At 41.2% G+C, this 23,596-nt stretch overlaps 1 protein-coding gene across 6 annotated transcripts in view; it reads right to left on the reverse strand.

The window, feature by feature from the left end:
- The window catches only part of GLI3 (GLI family zinc finger 3), a 287,319-nt gene that overhangs the window by 31,472 nt on the left and 232,251 nt on the right, over positions 1–23,596 (reverse strand). For 5 of the 6 annotated variants that reach the window (XM_019509087.1, XM_019509089.1, XM_019509090.1 and 2 more), the window contains 3 exons: positions 17,365–17,581; positions 15,888–16,004; positions 14,340–14,480 (listed from right to left, as the gene is read on the reverse strand). In XM_019509087.1, the coding sequence (XP_019364632.1) occupies positions 14,340–14,480; positions 15,888–16,004; positions 17,365–17,581 (475 nt within the window). The remainder of the gene's footprint in view (positions 1–14,339; positions 14,481–15,887; positions 16,005–17,364; positions 17,582–23,596) is intronic. The other variant, XM_019509091.1, reaches the window with a different exon arrangement.

Here is a 23,596-nt window from a genome sequence, read left to right on the forward strand (position 1 = left end):
GGGGAAAGAGAAGAAAAGTCTACACTAAGAGGGCATGCAAGAGAGAGCAGGGAGGTTTGGGGCAGCACTGCTTCCACCTACCACAGAATTGCCACTGATATCTTGGCTCCAAGGGTGAGATACAATCATTTGGGGGCCTGGTATGCCCTGAAGGCAAAAGATTGACACCTCCTTTCCTAGTGTATGGCAGAAACTGGGTCTGAGATGAAGCCTGGCTAGCTTAGGTTCCATCCAGGCACTGTGGCTGTCGTATCTGTTGGAAGTGGGAAGCATTCAGAGGAATTGATAGAATAGAAGTAGTTGCCTTTGGCATGCTGAGGTGGTACACCATTTAGGGTGCATCTACTCTTGTTAGTGTTCAGTAATACCTTCTTTGATCTGTTGCTAGACAAAAGATTGTATTTTCCTTCCTTTTAGATGTAGACCAAACTGCAGTCACTCTTGTCTCGAAAGCCAGAGTTAGGCTAAGGCACCAAGCTTAACATAGACCTAGGAAGGCTAGTCAGAAGCATCAGCATATTTTCTTATTTTCCAGTCTTTACATTAGCCATTCATTGACTTCGGGGTGAAATTTAAGGTGCTGCTGGTAACTATATATAAAACCCTAAGCAGTCTAGGATTGAGTTACCTCCAAGATTCCCCATTTCCCTGACTGCTGCTATGGTACTGAAGCTATGGTACTGAATTTGGCAAGACTATGATAGTAGTCACTCCCAGAAAGAAATCTGCAGGAGCCACCTGAAAGGTATTCTCAGTGACCAGCCTGCAGCTTTGCAATTTTCCCTCCTCCAAAAATCATCAGAGCCTGAGCCTGGCGCCTTTGGAATGTGATGTAAAACATACTTCTTTGTTCAGGGGTTTTACTAACGGTAAGTGTTGGAATCCCTTTGGCAATTAATTTCCTGGCTGGTAATCCCCTGGCTCTGATCCATTCGGACAAAGTGGTTATGTTGCAGCGAGGTGTGTGTCTAAGAGTGCAGGGCATATGCTCCCTATTTGAAATAAATCCTGCACTCTCTTGACTGAAACTAGTGACTGTGCTTGAGAAATGTTCTAATTACCTGAAATAATTGAGTTATCTCAACAGTTCTTCTCAAACTGAGTTTCAGAAATATAGGAAATAGTGTACACACTGCAGTATGGTTATCTAGGCAGCTCTGGCAACATTCACAATGTTTGTAATTTAAACAAAAAGTTGTCTAAAGGGTACCCCAACACATGCCATATAGATGTAGTGTGGTAATCTGAAGTAATAACATTAAAACACATCTCCAACATACTGTTCATTTCCCTTATTTTAAGGAAAAAATGCACCTTTAACTGGCCATGTTCTATGACCTTACATCTTAATTGCAAAACTCTGCAATTATCTCAACCTGGTGTTGAGCTCCTGTAACCCACATAAAGGGTGCCTACAGATGTGTCGGTACCCCACTCTAAGACATGGCGCTTTACACAAAGCACCATGAGTTACAGGTTGCTCCTCCCACCTCCCCCTTGACCCAACAGGCTACCCCCTCCCCACGGCTAGCCTTGGAGAATTATTGGGGGAGCTGAGCTGGGCCCATGAGGCAAAGGGACTCCATTCCACCCTGCACACCCTCCCTGCTCTGGATAAGCAAAGCCAATCTGGCAGCTGCTGCTCCTGCCAAGATACCCAGGCAGGGGGGTGATGGTGTGGAGCCATCTCACCTCATGAACCTGGCCCCCACCTCCCCCCAGTATCCCAGCCAAGGTACCTGGGGGACCATAAGGGGGGACCGGGGGATCCCCACCCGGGCTTCTTGACGGCAGCAGCAGCTGCTGGATCAGTTTTGCCTGGCCAGAGCTGGGGGGTGGGGAGGGGTGGGAGTGGAATGAATCCCCTTCATTTTGTGGACCTGGCCCAGCTCCCCCCAGTATCCCAGCCCGCAGCTGCCTGCTGCTCCCTCCCCCTCCCCACTGACAGCCCCTGGGGTGGGGCTGGAGTGGTGCACACTGGTGCTCACCTGGCTCCACAAATCATGAAAAATTATCTCTGGAGGGAATGCAAGTTCCCTAAAGTACTCTGCTTTAGAGTTCCTTCCTCTGACTTGATGAAAGTTAATTTTTTGCACAATCAGACATTTTAAAAGTGCTCTGCAGCCATGCATGTGTGTTATGTCACAGCTGTAATGTGCTTTCAGGGGCCCAATCACATGAAAAATGTAACTTGTGTAAGTGCCCAAAGAAGATGAGCTATGGCTGACTCTCTCGCAGCCAGATCAGGTGCAACTGATCAGCTCTGACAGAAATACAAGTTTAAGGTTTAAGAACTTCTGAGGCAGTAGAAGCAGGGGTAAAGAAATTATGTGGGGAGAAACTCTACAAGCAATCAGGCTCAGGAAGGCCTTTCAACTTCTGTGTTTGGTCAGTATTTAAATAAGCCATAAAGGCAAACCACAGGCGAATGAAAGATGGTACTATTCCCATCATACAGGGCCATGCTGGGGAGGGGGGCAGATTGGGACGACTGCCCTGAGCCCCGCGCTTTGGGGGGCCCTGTGGAGCTCGGCGGAGTGGCTGCAGAGACTGTGCTGCCACTGGCTTCACATCTGGCCTCTTGGCACCCCCACTGCCGAATCTGCCACCTCCGGCTGCTTGGCACCCTCCACCACCAAATCTGCCACTGGATTCCTCATATCTGGGGGCGGGGTCCTGCACAAGCTTATTTGCCCTGGGCCCTGCACCCTGCTCAGGTCGCCTCTGCCATCGTACATGTGCTTTTGCATGATAAGTGTATCATCTGTTAATTTAACTTATCGTAAACTTTAAATGCCTTAATAAAAAGGAGCAGGAAACTTCTGAACTAAAGCAACATGGAATACTACGCCTTAATTCAGTCACTGTCCCTCCATGACACAAAAGAGGGGGACGAGCTCAGGACCTATCTGTGCCCTTCCCCTTCATCAGATACAATCCTGCCATGGGGCTGAAGTGGCATGAAAGGCCTTATGCCCCTTGATATTTGGATTAACTATATCATCTACAGTAATTAAAATAACTAACAAGGACACAGTAAATCAAATGGAAATACAAGTATCTGAAGGATTCCTATTCATTTGGCCTGATCCTGATCTCACTGAAATGTATGTCAAAACTTCCACCTCACTGAACAGTGCTAGATCAAGCTCACTGTTGGAGGAGAAAAACCATTGTGGGTAAGTTGCTAACTAGAAGGGAGGGATAGACCTCACTGAGCTCCTTCACCACCTCCTTCCAGCTGAAAATTTAGTATTTTTCTACCTGCCGCTGGGCTGCTGCTGTTCTTTCTTTTAGTGCCTCCTTGACACATGTAGGAGAGGATAAAAGCCTAATGAGTGCGAATGTCAGCACAATATAAATTACTGCAAGGGAAAACTTGATGCATGGCTTGGGAGCTGAAAGAGGAATGTCCACCATTGTTTGTGATTATGGATCACATCACAATCTAATAGCAATTTTTATTTAATCAATAATTTCCATGCTGAACAGACAGCCCTGTTACAGAGAATCGACAAGCAGGTACTGATAGCGACAAGCCTTGTTATTAATCTTTACCCTGCCAACTTATCAGCCCAACTACTGTAAAAAGCACCACCAAGATGGATTTAGAAGCAGGTTTTCTTTCTTCCTTTTTTTGCTCCCTGGCCCCTCTGCCTTCCTCCTCTTTGCAGGTACACAATGTTTCATACACTTGAGACACTAAGTTTATTTGAAAACCTGGGGCTTGAATTACACAAAAAGGCAATTCATATTAAGCAATTTCACAAATCAGTGGGACCTAGACCAGTGCTCAGTGTTAGCCATTATAGGCTAATAAATCATACTTTCTCTTTGAGATGTCAATCGCCAAAGTGCTTTGTAAAAATGTTGGCATCTGTAATTCAGCAAAGCCTTTTCATCTTGAAATAAGATGCTCCAGACTGATAACAAGAATAATCCTCTCTTGATCAAAAAAAAAATCTGCATTTTACCAATTAAAGCTCCTGCCAGAAGCCAAACGGAGCAGCACTGAGACTCCACTGAAGTTTATCTCTGCTAAACACAAGGAGGAATACAGTTAGAGCTTTGTTTCATTTTCAGCTTGACTACTTTATCTCGCTCTAAGAACTGCAGCATCTCAGCCTCGCGATGCACGTAAGAATTGTATGGGCAGACCTCATACCTGCAGTACAAGCCACCAGAGCTTCCCACTCCTGACAAAAACGCCACCCATTCATTTTATAGATTAGACACCCGACACCTTGAAGAAAAGTCACACCAGCAGAAAAGTTCCGGAGGTAAAAAAAATGGATTTGCTCAACCCTGATAAAAGGATCAGCTGAGTATTTCTATTAAGAGGTTATACAAACAAAGGGCACAGAAAAATTGAAACTTTAGAGAGAGGCAAAATCTCTAAGCCATCTGCAATGCTGAATTTGAGCATATGCATGCCTTGTGTACCCACAAGGTTCATGTTTGCACACACAACACTGCCATTTCTATGCACAAGCAAAAAAAGCATATGATAATTTGACTTACACCCATAAATACAAGATTTTCCAAGTGCAATGGGTACATCCACACAAACCACTTGGACATAATTCAGGGGCCATGCTGTGGCACTCATAGCAAAGATTTTGAAGACAGCACATACTGCACTGTAGAACATGTCCTGTCCCTTTAACCTGCACCCAACCGAAGTAAGAGGCAAAATACAGAAAAATACTCTATGTCCCCTGGAGAATATAGTATGTAATGCCAGAAAACAGAGAACTTAGCTAAGGGCACCCTACACTACTGGTGACACTGAACTAAGCTAAGCTGCAGCTTTCTGTGCATTACTGCAGGGTACCTAGTTAGCAGTAGCATGGCCACACAGTCAACATACAGAGCGTAAACCTCATTCCTGTACAGAGAGATAACATATTAGGGGCCCCAGAATTTAAACTGGTACCTAAGCTAAGGGCTAGTGCAGGGATTGGCAACCTACAGCCCACAGGCCATGTATGGATTATTAAGAGGTCCAGTCTGGCCCACAAAGTCTGGAATTGATGATACGGCACCACTGCCCATCCCCTCTCCAATGCTCCCCTCCATTGCAGAGCCTGCTGCTTTGCTGCAGCTATGGTTAGCCATGCTGCAGAGGGGTTGCTCTTGGGAGGCTGTGGTGCAGGGCTGGTTCACTTTAAGTCACCAAAAGGTTGCAGATCCTTGGCAACCAGTGCCAATCTGCTATCCCAAGCTCAGATATAAGGAAGGATATCAAATTGGGTTTGCAGTTCTCTCCTCAACACTCTACCAACAGAGCTCCCATACACTATGGTTGAGGAGTCCAAAGCTCAGCCCAGTGCTTTTATCTTACAGTTGTCTAAGCACTGGTTTATTCAACCCATGTGTTCTTCTCCAGGAATTCCGCACACAGTGAATTAAAATTAGAAATCACCTACCCAGTGCAACTAAACTAGGAAGAACTCACTAGTCAGCTGCACATTGCTATCAACCAGCCATAAACAGGCAAAATGAAACTCACTTCCATTAGGGTCCCCTATCAACTTTTGTACTCAAAAGCACAGACCAGGCTCAAGCCCTCTCCTCAGTATTATACCTGGCCCTTCGCCTCTGCAGGTCTACTGTTTAAACTGCATTTCAGCCTCTCTATCCCTTCAGTGAAACTAGTGCAGTAAGGATAGCTCCTGCAGCTAAAATGAACAGCGGGAGCAGGTTAACAACAGGCTTTACTGATGCTAAGTGAGAAATGCTAATTACACAGGAATTAAAATAAAATGTGATTACATTTCTCTCTCTAAATACCTTTTAATTCCTCACAGATTACAATGGATTTTATTTTTTTAAACATCTCTCTAAGAAAAACATACTATTTCATTTTTATTTTGTGGCTCATTTAAAGCAACGTTTGACAACAACATGTGATGGCTACTGCTTACATGCCCTGCGTAGAAGGCCACTCACTTAATTCAAAGTCCACTTGCACCAGTGGGAATATTTCCATTAAATCAGGCCCAATGTGATCAAGAAATCTACCCAACATACCTGTACTTTAAATATTGTTGGGTTGCAGAAAAGCATGAACATTGCAAATGCCTGGCCTGCCTGCAGAGTGGAGCAAAGATATGTTTTTGAAGGTGGACAGGAGGGTGCCAGGCCCCCAGGGCTACTGGCGCTGTATGTTGCACATGGAAAACAGCTGTGCAGCAGCCATTAAGTTCATCTGGAGTGAGTTAACCTTAAAAGCAACAGCACTGACACGGTTACTTTTGACAGGGGTTAGAGGTCCAGGATGCAATTTACTAGCATATTTTTTTAACAAAACATTCTTTATTATTCTATACTCTATAACTGTATAAAGGAATAGAAATATAATGTAGAATAACATAAAACTGGATGATATACATAATCACACACACACACACACACACACACACATACACAGAGCCTTTAGGGCAGGGATCTGCTTCTGGCCCTTCATAAAGTACGTAAGGCACAGTTGGTGTTATAAATAACACCCAATCACGGCTAAATGAACAAATTACAGAAAGTTAACAGAGACTGGGGATTTACCCCACATCAGCTATACCATAGTGACTCTCTGTGCCTATTATTAAACTGCGGGAAGTGGAAGCTGACTTGCAGCAATTGAGCCCAGTAACACTGTGGGTTAAGCTGTCCTGGTTTAGCTTTCACTTATCACAGGTGAGAGCAGGCACAAGAACGACTATTGCGCAGCAACTGGTAAGTGCCTGCTCTGTTAACTCACTGTCATCTGTGTGTTTGTCTTTCCCCTCAAAGCTGTAGGTTTGGCAGCCTGTTCCATATGACCCTGCACAGTAAGGGGTTGTTTTAGCTGTAATTAGGTTTTTAACTAACAACATGTGTGTAGGGGAGCAGTGGTAGAGGAAGGTTTCAAATCTTAGAGATTAATATTCACCCAAAATGCTGTATATGGATGCCCCCCCCTTTACTATCACTCCCAGACAGCTAAACAATGCACAATTCACAAAGATGATGTGTCACTTGTCACAGCTAAGAAACCCTTGTAAACCAATTCCCCTCTCCTCCCCCACTGAGATCCTGGAATAGACTGGACTCATGATATTGAAAGAAGGATATCTCTTATAGGCAGATTAATTCCCGAAATTTGAAAAATATACTTGGTCCAGACCCAAGAGGGTTAAAGACCTTAGCTTAGATATAAGTAAAAGACTCTCCCTCTCTCCCAAAGTAAAAAAGATGGGATATTTCACATTTTAACTTATTCTTTAGTTTTTTAAATGTAAATGAAACATTTGTGAGCTGCTCAGAACAAGGGTGTCATTTAACACATGTTTTTACATTGCCAAATACAGGTCTCTGACCTACTTGAGCCCTCTAGGTGCTGATGCAATATAACTATATAAAATAATAAAAATTCATTGAAAACAGTCCTGTCAAACAGAAAGAGTACATTAAATGCACATGAAAATTGGATGTATAATTAAAGCTTTTTGGATTATTAAGTCCCTCTGTTCAGGGGGCCTTGCCTTGTATCAGGAATAATAGCAAACAGTGTCAGTGCAGAAATAAGAAATACATGGTGAAGTAGAGGATTGCACATATTTAGAAGGGGTTGTATTTATTAATATGCCTAGAACAAGATGCAGACACAACTACACCGAGGTAAGTGGCACCTAAACACTCTGCCCAGGTAATCCAAGGGGCCTCGATTTTTTGGGTGCCCATCTTGCCTTAACTTAAAAGGGGCCTGTATTGAGAGGTCTGGGGCTTAGTGCTTCTTGAAAATCAACGGTCCTTTTAAAGCATCTTGGGTTGCAGATGTATAGTCAGAAGCACCCATAATCACTGGCTACTCTAATACGTCTAAGTGTCCCCTCCTGTTATTCTTAGGCAGATCTGCATGGATGTTAGGCCATTGCCTAAAGGACTTCAACCCTTACTCCTCTGTGGTGAGGGTGAAGGGCAACCCTCTAAATCAAAGGAAGAATATTCAGGAAGCCTGGCAAATGGAATTTAATATATTCTTACAGAAGTAACATATTGTGAACTGACCTTTCTAAATACTGAGGGCCTGTCTGTGGTTGGCTCTTGTGTGTATATGCAAGGTCAAGGGGGAAAACCAAAAAGCCTCCCTGCTACCTCAGTACAAGCATCAGTTACAACAGCAGGCTCCATGGGCAGCTAGGGCATCCCCCATATACTTTGTGGGACAGTCTTTAAAATATCCAGAAATACCTCAGAAAAGTAAAATGCTGAATCGGTGAAGTCGCTCTGAGCTTAAGGCTTTTTGATCTCTTGTAATCTCACATAAAAATGTTAAGAGGATTTTATTGCCATATGATTAAGGGAAAAATGGTAACAAAAATAGGGCTATGGTTCTTCAAGCACATCTATTTGTGTTTTCAAATAAAAAAGTAATTATCATCAAGGCTGCACAGCAAGGGGGAAGGAGAAAAAGGCAGTGTTGCATTTTTCTGATTGCCATTGTATTAATATTTAACAATAACTTCAGTCGTTCCCTTTTAGGATAATTTTCTTAAACAAACTTTTATCTTCAGCACCAAACCCTTTTGCAACATTTTGTTCTTCAAGTTTAACTGATTTCTGGGAAATAAAGACAAACTGCAACAAAAAGCAGATTTAGAAAAATATACAGTATCTTTTTAGCTTCTGGGCGTTCGAGTAAATTTATCACATATTTAAAACAAACTCAAGCTCAGCTAAGCCCAATTATAATATCTCACTGGGCAGAGAAATTAATTAAACAGCTGAATGATAAAGATCCCAGCAGCAAATGGAAGCTCTAAAATAAATAAGATCCCTTTTTCTGAGGAATGGTAAGCAAAATATATAACGCACATGTTCAAGCAGCAATGCAAGTAAGTAATCTTTTCAGGAGTGCCATGTACTCTGAATAAGACTACCTGGCAGATGAGCACAGAACTGGCCCTTAATACTGCTCTCTAACTTTGTGATTTGCTAATGTGAAACACATGCATTCCTTTTGCACCAAGTTCAAATAACCCTAGCATTCCAGCAGTGTAGCTCAGCGACTGAACCAGAACAAGGGCAGAACTTGTCAGGATTTAAGAGCTTTCAGCAAAGCCCTTCAATTGCAGTCGGCACCCTATTCCATAGAAGGATATCAATTATAGATAGTGACTTGCTTTAGCAGGGCAGTCGGTACTGTCAGACACTAGATAGACAACCATGAAGAATCATGAATCTTTCTATTAACTGTAAGAGAGGTGGGGAAAAAAAGGATGGATAGGTGCTATAAATAAGGCAGAGCGTCTGAATGGTTTAACACCTTGCCTTTTGGTGTATGTATCATGAAAATTTAACCATGTTGAGTTCGAAGTGGCACATATTACTTGAAATAAGAACCACCACTGAAATCATTACAGTGTCATATCCTTTGGGAGGGAAGGGGGTTCTGGAACAATTCCTTTGTGTACATTTTCAGTTATTAATTCATAGCAAGTAAATCTCTGTTTATAAATTCAGTATAAAAACACCATTTGTTTCTATCCCATCCTGCTTTCCCTGAGCACCCACAATTTATGCTAATGTCAGCAGGATATTATGAAGCCCAAGTGTTGCTGGAATACACTATTGAATACTGATTAACGTGCCCAAGATATAGTTCTGTGTTGTGAAACCGTCTCATATATCCACTATGTTTCTTTACATGCAACATACATGCCTTTACGTGCGTATCACCTACTTCTACCTAGATAAAGCACATGCATGTCTCTACACATAGAAGAGGTCTGGCTCTCCTATTGCTTACTTCAGTGTAAATCAGGAGCAAACAACAGTGGAGCCAACTATACTGGTGTGACAGCAGCATCAGAGATTTACACAGAAAAACACAGGTATATATATATATGTATTATACACATACATATGTGGTGAGGGTATCTACAGGATAAAATAAATCACCGGCAATTGTTCCTATCCTCTTCCCACTGATCTTATATACCAAGCCTTCTAGCAACTTAACGATATGGTAAAGAAGCATATTTGTATATCTCTTAAACATCAGAGGTTCCTCCCAACTGACATCAGCCTGTACTACACATCGATAATATTCAGTCCTGTGCCAGTCACATGTTTATAGTTCAGACTAATCTTGCCAACCTGCAGAGCCTCACACTGTTGAAAAAGGGAAATTTTCAGCTTTCTCTTGGAACTTAACACTTCTAAATTAGGTCCATTCTGTGATATTCAACCTCATTATAATGCATGGAAAACATTTTTAGGTCATATTTGAAGATACTAAAATGTTATATTTTTCCTCCCTTTGCCCATCCTGACACTTCAGAAGTTGCTTTAGGGTACTAGGGCAGCCTAGGTTTACAGGTGAAAGCATACTAAAAATAGTTTCAATTGTTAATTGTGAAGTCATCTTGCTTTTGGTAAAACATATAGTAAACACAAAGTAGATGATGAAGCAGTGTGAGAAAAAGGTTTTGTTTGTACTTGTTTGAGAAGACCTATGTAACTCACTCATGTCTATTTCAGCTGTGAGTCCTGTGGCCATCACAAACTCAAGCTGATAAAAGGATTTCTTCTTCTACTGTTTATACAGCATCTGGAATAACAGGCTCCCAGTCCTGATTGGGTTAGGTTCGCAGCTGCTACTGCAACGTAACTATTACATAACAATTAACATAATTGTGTCACAGAATTGGAAAGACTCTCTTTGCACAATATGCACATCCTACAGAAGTTGTGTGTATACACTTATATGCATGTGTGTGATCACACTACACAGGGTAAAAAACTCAATTCATGTAGCTCTACTGAAGTCAATAGACCCACACCATTGTACATCTGCTCAGGTCTAGTCAATAGTATTTATTAACACCAATAACAATTAAAGGTACAGGGGAGATTTTTCAAAGGCCCAGGCAGTACTCTTTTGAGAATCTGTCCCAGAGAAATGTCTGCCCAATTGCCAATTGCAAGTAATTATTACTTTTTTACTTTGAAGAAATGTCTGGTGGGATAAAATCAGGACCACTGTGCTGGGCACTATACACACACTCAGTAGGAGGCAGTGTCTTCCCAAGGGCCAACAATCACAAGCACACAAATTGTGAGAGAGGATACACAGAGAAAGAAGGCAACATCTTTCTGAGAAATTTAAGTGACTCATTACCTCTGAAAATCTCATTGAAAGCTACTTGCCCAAAGTCACACACTATAGATCAATACCAGGGTAGGAAAATAATTCTCAGGCCAGTGCCCCATTCATTGGACCATGCTGGCTCTTACAGATCCTGTGTATAACATTTCTGACCATGCTATGGAGAGTTGCCCTGAAATCAAACCCTGCCCACTTAATCTGTCTGTGCACACTGTTTGTAGCTGTATGCAGATGTTGTTTGGTCCAGACCTGCTCTCAGGCTCAGGACTGCCTATCTTGGCTGTAGGTAGTGCAGACATGGCCACGGTTTGATTTATACTCCTTTAAAGTGGCAGGTGTTAGCATGAGGATTTCCTTTGTTTTGAGAGTCCCCATTCAGAATGGGGGCTTTACTGTTCTTCAAACAAACATATATGGATAAAGCCTTTGTCATGGAGAATTATTTCCCTTTATAATGCTCTGAAGTCCCACTCCAGATGCTGTCATCATTCTAAAATATAGGTAACATGCTATTTCCATGTCATTCTTGCTGCTAACTCTTACCAGCAAAATCACTCCCTCTACAGATCATAACGGGAACAAGAAAACAATAAATTCCTCCATTTTTAAAAAGACACAGTACCGCCAACTTAATTAACTTATAACTGCAATGCATTTGCTATGAACTACTAGCCAACAGCTTCAAAGGAGTCCAATTAAATTTTATGTTGGAAAATGTAAAATTTCCTTTTTCTTTTTCTCCATTATCTGAGGCCTATTTAATTTGGATTTGTATTTTATTTCTATTGTGTTGGTGTAAAAGATTAGTCAACATTTGGAATGTTTTGCAGACATCCTAATACCTCAAGCTTGTACTTCTTAATATTCGCATAATATGCAGATTGTGCAGTGCTTCAGAACCTGATTGTAGTTACTGGGGTCCCTGGTGTGGGTGGAGCAGTTTTCATTCAATCAGTTGCAGGAGTCAAGCTTACTTTTCTAAAGGCTTCCAAGTCTTTATGGCTTCTGTTCTAAAGGTTGCTATTTATAAAAAATATCACCTCATTCAGGGAAGCTCTGCTTAAAACTTATGCACATGCTCTATAAAAAAAATCAGGTTATACTTGGGTAACAAAATAGAAATACACTACAATTAAAAGAGATTTATTTTTAAATTACTCAGCATGTTCTCACCTGTGACAGCAGTACCTTTTCCACTGAATGCTGTTATTTTTTATTCATTGCTTCTTGACGGACAATTTCTAGCATCATACCCCTCATATCTTCAGAACTGGCATTACTTCACTGAATTCAACTGGGCTGCATCAATTTATACCAGCTGAGGATTTGGCCTTTGGCACTCTAGAATGGGGAGCGTCAAACTCACCTGGGGCTCTGGGCTGGCTCCTTGCGGGCCACATGCAGCCCAAAGTATGAGAGCTGTTGCAGTGGCCATTACAATGGCATGAGATCCCATGGCAATGGGGACAATGACAGAGCAGGTTCCAGTGGCAGCCAGAGTGGGGACAGCAAGGGCCCAGCAGCAGGACTGTGGAATCTGGTGGCTACAAGCCAAGATCGCCACTGATGGCAATGCTCTACAGGGCCAAAGGGCCTAACTTCCAGTGCCCTTCGGTAACCCGGTGAGCTAGATAGAGTGGCTCCTTGGGTCTAACTGGTACATGGGTTATACATTCGTTTGACACTCCTTCTCTAAAATGTACTTTAAAAACCTGAAAGAACTGATAGTTATGGACAGGCTGCTGTAATGCAGTGGGCTCAATAATGCAATGAGTCATGCAGAATATACAGTAGCCCATTCACTGGTTTTCAGGAAACATCAATGTTTTTATTCCCTTTTTCTTTTCATCTATTAAGGACTGCACATGCTTGCAGACATGAAAATGAACCCAAAAAGCAACACGTTACTTTAAACCCCATGTGCCCCCGCGCTGAGCCCTGCACATACCCAGAAGAGGCATTGAGTTATTTGGACTCAGCTTTCCCAATGTCTGTATAGACCGGGCACTTTAGTGGGCTTTTTTGGCATTTTTATCTGATAGCTGATTGAATCAGCTTTAGATAAAAGCACCAAAAAGCCCTGCTGAAATGCCCAATCTATACAGATGCTGCAGAACCAGGCTGAAGTAACATGCTGCTGCTTTTGGTAAAGAAAGTTTTTTTCCACATCTATTAGCACCCTATCTGTCTCTCTTTGCACAGTCAGTGCACACCAGAGTATATCTTGAAAAGATTCACAATCAAATTAGTTGGATTACTTGTTTAAACCATGGGATCCCAAACTGTGGTATGCATCTCTGGTGGGTAAACAAGAAAAATTGTGTTATGGCAGATTTCATTTTCATTATAATAATAACTGGCGTTAAAGGGATTCAAATATAAAAATGTATGCTGGTAAGAGTACATGGGCAGCTGGTAAATGTGGAAGGAGGTATGCAATAATAAAAAGTATGGGAGCCTTTGGTCTAAATACATTGGTTAACTAAGGAGGCACAATCACCACAGTTGCCATTGCCTGGGAACAGGAGAAGGTGTCCTTGCTAAGAGGAACTGTTTAGTTTAGGACACAAAATTTGAGCCAACCATACCATGAAGTAGTAAACATGCAATTGTCTTTAAGGGTGGGGGAGGATACTGACTTAACTTCTTGACTGTAATGAATAGGACTCAGAGGTTAGCCTTAATTCAAGGGATGGCAGTAACACAGCCTACACATATCCAACCAAGTAATCCACCTTACTTCACACACAAGAGTAAATTGATATATAAAATAAACTACAAATCCTTAGAGAAGGGGAAGAATTTCCCCTGCTCCCCTTTCTATTGTTACAGTCCCTTTTGGGAAAAAAAATCAAACTTGGCTAAAGGTTAATAATAATTCATGTCCAGCTTACTATTACTCAATAACTATCAAAGTCTCTAACTCAAATAGTGTTTTCTGGCTTACAGGATCAGAGCCATTACACTCTCTATTGAAGACTTTATTGAATTTTACACTAAGCTTTAGCTGACTGAACAGGTCAAGCACTGTGGCTCAGAGTTTTCTTTATTCTCAGAAACTCATAAACCCCTCTCCAGTTTGCAATGCTGTTAGCTAAGAAACTTGACTCAGCACAGGGTCAGAGAACCTGACCCCCATGAAAAAGGTCACATAGTTTTAAAACCCAGTTCCTGAATACCATTAACTTACATGCACTAGCTGTTCCTGCGTGTCAAACTCTTGTGAACAACCTTCCCAATGGCAGTTTGTCTCATAGACCACTTCAGGCTCCTGCTTGCTTTCATCCTTGTCCCCTTCCTCCTTTACTAAGGTCATTCCTTCTGGCTGTTCCTGAAGAGGAAAAGAATGACAGAAGTGAGCAGAAGAGAGAGGAAACCCTTATAAAGAGGTGGAAGAAAGGTGAATTACTTTAGTATTAAACAACAGGTACTGGGGGAAAAGGCTTAATATGAATTATTTTACTTTTGATTCAGATAAAACAGAGAATCCGCCAATCAGGCCTAGCTTACTAACCAAGGAAACAGCATATTTTTTTAAGACTTCCCTTTGATAATACTATTTTTGAATAGTGTCGTATGATATGAATTGATAGGGAAACAGGAAAAAAATGGGATAGGAAGATCAGGTTCAGAAGAATAATTTGAATCTGCTGCTGTTGTGTGTCACTTGAATAAGTGATGATAAATATGAGGAAGTCTGGGGTCAAACCCCTTTTTTTTAAGAAAAGGAGTCACATGAAATGAATGTAAAATCACAACATAAATGTTCTGATTCTAATAGTCTTATGTGCATTTAGTAACACCTTGTTTAGACAGACAGCCCTAATAAAATCACTATTATTGAGTAAGATATTATTCAGCGTGGATAAATATACCAGAATATGGCCCAAATGCTATGGTTGCAGAGGTAAGCAAGGTCACCAACTACCTAAAACATGTTTTATTCTGAAGTCAGTGAAGGGCTTTGAATACAAAACTCCTTTCAGATCAGTCTGCTAATTTGAGGATATTTGAGAGATCCATATTGTGTGTTGTTTCTTTTCCCTTTGTTTTATTGTTTAGCCTCAGTTCTTAAATAATCTTCATTCTTTCCTGCCTGTTATTTGCCCATGTTGAGTCAGATGTAAAGAGTCCCTCTAAACATTTGTTTCACATTATGAAGTCATGCTATTTTTCACTTCAAACCTCTCTTTAGGAGTGGAATGGAGGAGGGCTGTTTTGTTTTACAGATGTATTCAGAAGACTGAGGACATGAGTTTTATCTCACCTACCTCAGTATAAATCAGGATTTATTCTAATGAAGCTGGCAGAGTTGCATCAGTATAAAAAGAAATTAAAATCATAATCTGAGGTTCAATAAAGCCATCACAAGTCAATGTGACTTAAACACGTGCTTAACCTTAAGCATAAACATAAATGCTCCACTGAGTATGAATCATGTGCTAAATAAAGGCTTGAGTGCCCTAGGTTCATCTTTTATTATGATACAGCAAACAGACTAAAAACTCTGCTAAAGGCATATACAGGCAAATCTCCCCCTGCTCAATCATACAGCAGAAGAGAAGTTACTGCTTACATTTAATTCTATGATCAGGCATTATGGATTGATGCAGCCTGGGTGTGCATTAGGCTAAATGCCATGAAGGGTAAGAAGCCTTAAAATATGTGCTACCGGTAAGACGTGCCTCCTGTCTAGCAGGGAGCTGAAAGGCTGCTTAAAGAAACCTGAATGCCATACCTGCATGCTTCCTGCACCTGGACTGGGGAGCTCTTCATCTGGTTTTATCTTCGAACGCTTGTTGTGCATTGGATCCCCAGTGCTGCTCACCGCTGACTCACTTGTGGGTTTATTCTGCTGTAGGCATTTCATTCCCCCAAAGACAAAATCAAACTGCAATAAATGTGTCATGCCAACCAGAAACACGCAGTATCTACTAAGCAACTTTATTTGGAGAAGCTATTCTGTTAATTGTATTGGATATGCTATTATTTTGTCCTTCAGTTATGCAGCATTAAGTTGCAGGACAGCTGCATCATTCAAACTGGTATCAGAGAGGCGAAAACATAAAGGAACCCATTCTGTGCAGCTCACTGTAGAAAGTATCACTGCTTTCATAGGGATGGGAAAGGGCAGGAAAAAGTTGATTTTCTACACAACTGTGAATTCAAAAAAAGGCAACTCCCATTTGGATATGTGAAATTATTGTGTTTTGGTTACAATTAACTTGAGCAGAATATGTATTTACATATAAGAAAGGCTTTGCATCTTATCTCCATAGAAGGAAACACTACCATTTTCTTGATAATTAGTGGTGACTTAGGGACAGAACAACATTAATAAGAAACCACAGGCAAAACTTCCACTAACAACACTGGAGCCTAGATTTCACCCCCTTTATCCCAGGCTGCTATATAGTGAATGCTGTCAATATGTATTAGTATTGGCAAATGGATCTGCTGAGTCCATATCTGAGTCTGCGTGGAGCCCACTGTAGTCACTGGGTCTTCACAGGGGCATGTCACAGCAAATTGATTTTCAGAAAATATATCCAGGGTATACAGCTGCCAGCACAAGAAGGAACTAATTCTATACTGATTAACAATGCTGATTAACAATGACAATGACAAGCATGGAAATGAATCCAAATTTTGGGCCTGACTCTTTACTGCGCTAGTCCTGTTTTATGCCAGTATAGCTGCACTGATCACAATGCTAAAGCCAGCCCCTGGAGTCAAATTCAGCATAGATCAGTAAAAAACATTGAAACATCATTGGTATTTCTCTGTATTTACACCAATGAGGCAGAGTCAAATCCCTCTCCCCGTTTTATTAATAAATTATTGGTCAGCAAATCGAGCAATTAGATTATCTTTAAACCAATTTGGGGACAAGCAATTGTTCACCTTTAAAATGTTAGGGCTTCTTGTATATGTTTTCCCTCCTCCCTCACTCCCTACCTGGATTAAGATGTCTGATCCAGGAGAGACAGTTTGGAATGAGAAGCCACTGCAGCTTACTGAAATATTTATGAGGGATAGAAAGCATTCTACCAATCAGAAATCATGGATGCACTCCTGTGATTTATAATAAGGGATTGCAAATGCCACAGCCGCAAGAAAGTTGTTAGCCAATGACTGTGGTGATTAATTGCTAACATGACAATGTGATTTTTTTAAATTAACAAGTTGCAAAGGTTTCTTTTGTTTTCTCTCACCTGTGTGGATTCAGAAGGGCCAGAGCTGACCTGGACAGGGTTCAGGACACTGGGAATGCCTGGGATAGGCCTCTGGGTAGGAAAAGTTGGAGCAGGATGGATGAGAGGAGGGCTGTGTCCAAAGGCTGAACCTAAGCTTTGCTGGCGACTTATAATTTGTTGATGCATCTGCTGAAGGGAAACCGGTGTGGGAGGGTATGTGAAACTCAAAGCAGGACTGGAGTTAGAGAGCAAAGCAGAAATAAAAAAGGAAAAGAGAGAGAGAAAGAGAAGGATCATCACTGTGTGCAACTGTACAGGTAAAAACTTTAAAATGTACCAAATGTATACATAAAAAAATCTCTTCCCATCATATTTTCCTCCACCCTCAAAACAAATAATGAACATAGGTGTAAAATTACAGTTCAAGGTTGAATTTATAAGTGAAAAGAAAAATCACACTCTAGCAACATTTTAAAATCTTTTTAAAAAAGATTCCCATTTACCAGGAATACATTGAAAGTGGCCTGAAATAAAAGGCAAGCAGTTCAATAACAGCTATTTATTGCAATAACAAACTTTATATAAAGAAAAAGAATGGGTGACTACGAGTTTTATAGTACTTTTATTGATAATGTAGTTCTGTATGTTCTCATCTATGAAACAATTTCTTTAATCTTGGTTCACGCTATACTTTTTCATATGTCTCTAGATCTTATTACAAGAGGAGAGAAAATCAATTGGTTAAATGTGTTTTGAACACCATGCTTGTCATATCACTCATTTGTTTGTAAAGATGGAAAGCTCAGTCCATCCAGAATGTCACCTAAAGAATTTCCATCACTGCCGTTTGGTTACAGAAACTGATGGATTAACCTTTCCCCTCTGAAATTGGTGATCAATGAGTTTCAATGTAGAAATATTCCAATGGGAAAGCATTTCTCCCTCTTCCAGTTACACAACATTAAATGTCTATTAAAGCCCATTATGCATGCGAATATCTGTCATCACTTCATTACTCTACTCTGTTTTTCAGACTACAGTGAGTTTGAGGAAATTACATTGTAGTCTGAAGAGATCTCTTCACTAGTTGATATTGCCAAACCATTCTTGGTGCCATACTTTGGAAATGAATTGTCTGGAATGAAATCATTGCAATCTGGAATGAAAAACTTGCAATCACAACAAAAATATCTGTATTCACAGATCTCACATCTCAAACTGGTTTATGGAAGCCTTCAAATGAAAAACATTTGGGCTTTTTTTTAAGTGTGCGCGCAATACCTTACAAGAATCAAGGTTTATTGTAATGTCAAAGGTGGATTTAATGCAAATTTAAAGTCTAGAGTCTTAATTACTGTTACTACTAAGCACATTAACTGAAAATATTGTGATACAAAAAGAATTAAAATCATTTCAACCATTTTAAGTAATAATTCTACAGATATTCAGTGTTCATTAATCTGACTATACATTTTGTCTGTTTGACTACAATCCATAAAGAGACAGCTTCAATGTGATTACATTACTATTATTCTTGGTGAGAACTCCACATTACAATAGTTTGCCCATTTAGGACAGAATATCATTAAGAATACCCTGGGAGAATTTTACCAGTCTTTGAGGAACTCTCTTTTCATTTTGCATTGTATTCTTTTTAATAAAGGGAAGCAGAAATGTAGTGAAAACAGTAATTGTTCACAGCAAGAGTTAGGGAGAAATCAGTAATAATATTCAGTTATTGCAGCCCTATAGTCCCTGCCAGTGTTCCTGTAAGCAACCATGAATGATTACAGCACGACTTAGCTAAGGTAGCCACTATGGATGATTGATAGGACATTAATCAAAAGATGCATATCAGGCTCAGAATTTGTTCACAAGCTTTCTTCTAATAGCTGATTTCATGTTCACTGAGCTCTATGCCAGTTTGTTCAATTTATTCTTCAGTGTACAAGCCATTCATCAAACAACACAATGATTTAACACCCCTTTTCCCTTTTAGTGAACAAACATTACTAAGTGTAACTACTCTGTTCTGTTCATTAAAAAAACATACAATTACAATGTCATACATGGGCCTGAAACAGCAGTTGCACTTCCTCACTATGCCCCTACATTTCTGTTTCTATAAATACTATAAATTAGTCACCTATTCTCTAAACACAAGGAGGCGCAGTCCCAAGGATCATACCAGTTTTCTGAGATCAACAAATGCAGAGTACAAATTATTTGGATGGAGTATATGATATTTTATTTCTTTGTGTTGGCTAGGGAATATGAGTTAGTTTGCATTTAGGACACAAGTCTCCCAGTTATCCAGGAACCACACCAGTTTAATGGCTGCACGGATTACAATGAGAACTGCAGGTGTGCAAAATCATTGAAAATGTAGCCACTTTCCTTTGGGTGTTTCCATATAGTTTTAGGAATATAATGTTAGGCCCCCAGGTTTGAAAAAACTCTTGCCAGTATTCTATAGGACATATATATTAAAAAAAAAGGAAGTTTAGTTTTTAATTTACAAGATACAAATGGCTAAAATATAGTCTTATAAACTTACATGAAATCCCTTTTAATTACACACACAGGTTCACTTGCATCCATGAGTACAATTTAGCCCTAAAAGAAGTAGTGCCTGAAATATCACTCAGACTCCAAACAGAGCTTTGTTTTGCCAAGGAATATGGAATAGGCTTCTTCATTACCACTGGTTAGAGCAGGGGTGCTCAACCTCTGGCCCATGGGCCAAATGTGGTCAGGAAATTTGACGGCAAGGGAGCAGTGGCAGCACTTCTACCCCTCCCCACTGCCAAAATTCCAAACTCCACATGGTGGACTGAAGACAGACCACAACCCCTTTCATCTGCACAGCCAGGCTGGGTTGGGGCTGGGCAAGGCCCATTCCCTGGTATGGCTGGATCAGGGCCAGGCTGCCTCCTGCATGCAGCCTGGAGCCCCAAAGCACCTGCCCAGGTCCCCAGATTGGGTCCACAGGCTGGATCTGGCCCACAGAGGGACTGGGCACTGCCTGTCCAGCCTGCTGGATGAAAAGGTCGAGCACCACTGGCCTAGAGACATTGTAATTTGGAATATGGAATTGGTTAGCTTAGGCTCAGGGACTTTTGCAGGATAATGTGAAAACTACAAGGACTCCCACAAAGGGATTTCATTTGTCAATTTATATATACTGAGTTGAATGAATCATATGTGTAATATTCTCTACTTCAGTGGAAACAAACCTTTCTGGCAGGCATGCCACGCCCTCTTGAAAGTGCCAATCCAATCCCTTTTCCTTATGCAAGCTGATCCCTGCCTGATCTGATGCCAACCTGTTCCCTGACCTACATGATCCTGTGATGCCTGCCCCTCCACCCTCCCTGCAATCTGCCATGTGCAACACATAGAGGCTTCTCCTGCCACTTGTGGCACCTGTGCCATAGGTTGGTCACTCTTGTCTTAATTCATCCTTTTAAAGAGAAGAATAGAAGTCATCCAAATAGGCCTTCTCTGGGCCAACACTCCCACTTTCCACTACTGAACTCATCTGATGTTACTAAGAGCAACACAATCATCTTATCTCAAATATTAAGATGTCTTTCTCACCAAAGGACAACAGCAGCTCAACCATATCAAACTTGGGGAAAACTCTCAGTGTAGTCAAATAGTGCTACATTTCACATAACGGTTCTCCACTGTGGAAATGTCCTCTTTAAAATGAAACACTCTAAGTGATATATGACTTCTGCCCCTACAACAGGGCTGGGCAAAATGCAGCCTGCAGGCTGGATGTGGCCTGCTAGGTCATTCTATTCGGCCTGCGGAGCCCCTAAAACATTTGGAAAATTAATATTTATCTTTCCCTGGCTGCCTTTCATGTGGTCCTTGATGGCTTGCTAAAACTCAGTAAGCGGCCCTCCGCCCAAAAAATTGCCCGCCCCTGCCCTACAAAGTTGTCTTAGCTCCTATTCACTAGTAAGATGCATGAAAAATATAAACTTTGTTCTGTAGAAACATTCTCTTTCTTCGTATTTGCTTTTGCTAACACACATTGTCAAAGAGTAAGATTTATTCTATACCCACGTAAGTGTAAAGTAGCTGGCATGTATTAAACAAATGACTTAAAATGATAATGGCCATAGACTGCTGTCTCATAAGCCCTTTCTTCATAGGAAAGGCATGATCAGGGAAGGCATGATTCCCTGCAGTTTAACTCCTCCATAGCAATATATACCTAAACTTGGCACTTCTGAGCTGTCACACTTGCAACAAGCAAGCAGCTACAAGCACTGTAGACAAACTAGACTCTTTTTCCATCTTTGCGGCCAATGGTGTATTCTGGAAGGTAGCAACTTCACTGGTAGATGAATTAAGACTTAGCAGAGGAAAGATTTGCTGGAAAGGGGAGGAATCCTGGCACCAGTACTGCCTCCCTTTCGCTCAGTAACCTACTGCAAGGAGAGAGAACAAGGTATTACAGTCTTAATGTATAGTTATGTGTAGCCTGGTAATCTAGAATTCAGTCCGTACACCTCCAAGATTCAGACACATCAGACTAAAACAAAGAGCCATTTAGATGAGGTGAGGTAATATATGCCAATACGCTAATGCAGAGCAGATTAAGTCTAATGCGCAGTAGTGTCACCAAAAAAACATTCATCTGCCCTAATACACAATAGCACCAATTACAGTGCATTGTTAGTACCTGTTATGACAGGTATTAACTTAATGTCAATTAATGTGCCATAATAACAACACAAAAACGAATGTGTAGATGCATCCACAGGGATTAGCTAGTAGATCTGACTGGAAGTACTCAAAAGTGGCAAGCTCTGCAGAGACATGGGGCTGACATCTTAATTAGTTCAGACTCCTGCCTCAGAACAATTCTCTCAAACTGTTTCTGAAAACCACGTTGCAGGCTGGGCTCAAAGTCATCTTTATACAGGAGGGTGTCATCAGGAGAGTCAGGCTGGTCATTCACAGAAGAGTGGAAGCAGAAAGGATCAGAAGATGCCTAAAGAACACTGTCTCAGCTCTTTTGCTGTGTTTGAGAAATCACTCAAACTGCTGAACTTTGCAGTTGATGGTAAGGTCCAAAAATATCTTGGTACACAGAATTGCTGACAATAAGTGATAATCTGGAATGGAGTTCCTAACTTAGCATGTGGCAAGTTTAACAAGACCAGCAATACAGCCTCTCTATCTAAAAGCAGGGGAATCACATTCACTGTACTGGAACTAAGCTGAGTTATATAGCCTTAACATGAAAGGCAAAGCAAGAGTACTGACTTTATCCAGTTGGTCCTTCAAAGCAGGAGCCTAAAATCTACTTTGCCTGTCCCCTACCATAGATCAAGACTAGATATTTGCATGACTGAAGGACCTCACGTGTTTTCAGTACTGTGCTTTTGTTCTCAAGGAACACACTCACTGAATGCACTTTGACACAGAAAAGCTTTACTCATCCACCAAAAATGACTCAAAGGACATGGGGTCTCCTCTCAGTCATTCCCTCTTCTGAGGTGCTTCACATCTGCAGTGCATTCTTCCATTCCATCTCGTACAGACTGAGAAATATTTGTCCTCTCTCTCTCCCTCTCATAATTCCATGCCATATGATATATTTTGTCTTTTAAAAAAATCCTTTTGATAATAATCTACAAGACATAAATGGCTAATGCCACATACTCTACTTCAATGGGAGCCCACTTTTTTGACAGGAGGGCGATGCATTAGCCCCACATCCACCTCAAGTGTCACTCTACTTTCCTTCCTCTGGCCCAATCTGCTGCTCTTTCTGCTCCCTACTCTATGCTCCCTGCCTGACCTGCTGCTGCCTTCTGCTTCCTGACCTGTGGTCCCTGACACATCTTCTGTTGTCTTCTACTTCTTTCCCTATCTGTTGCTTTCTGTCCTCTCCCTAGTCTGCCTTGGCCACACACAGAAGGTGCCAGTGCCACTTGTGGAACTCATGCTACAGGTTGGCCATCCCTGCTCTAATCACATCTAGTTAAATACCCCTATTGCACCACAGCTTATAGAAAGAGTCCACTTAAAACTGTATGTATATACTCTATGAGCAAGGTCATTTCTATTTGTATGAAGCTCAGCAAGATAGGAAAGGACACAGAGAAACCTCTTTCCTGTTCAGGGGACAACTACAATTTTAAGTCTTGTACTCATTTACCTGAACAAAGCCAATTTTAGGGGTGGGCAGCTGCCCAGGGTGCCATGGTCATCCCCCCCCACACCC

The sequence above is a fragment of the Gavialis gangeticus genome, unplaced genomic scaffold (assembly GCF_001723915.1).
Source record: "Gavialis gangeticus isolate Ggan-Ray unplaced genomic scaffold, GavGan_comp1, whole genome shotgun sequence".
Classification (NCBI taxonomy): domain Eukaryota; kingdom Metazoa; phylum Chordata; order Crocodylia; family Gavialidae; genus Gavialis; species Gavialis gangeticus.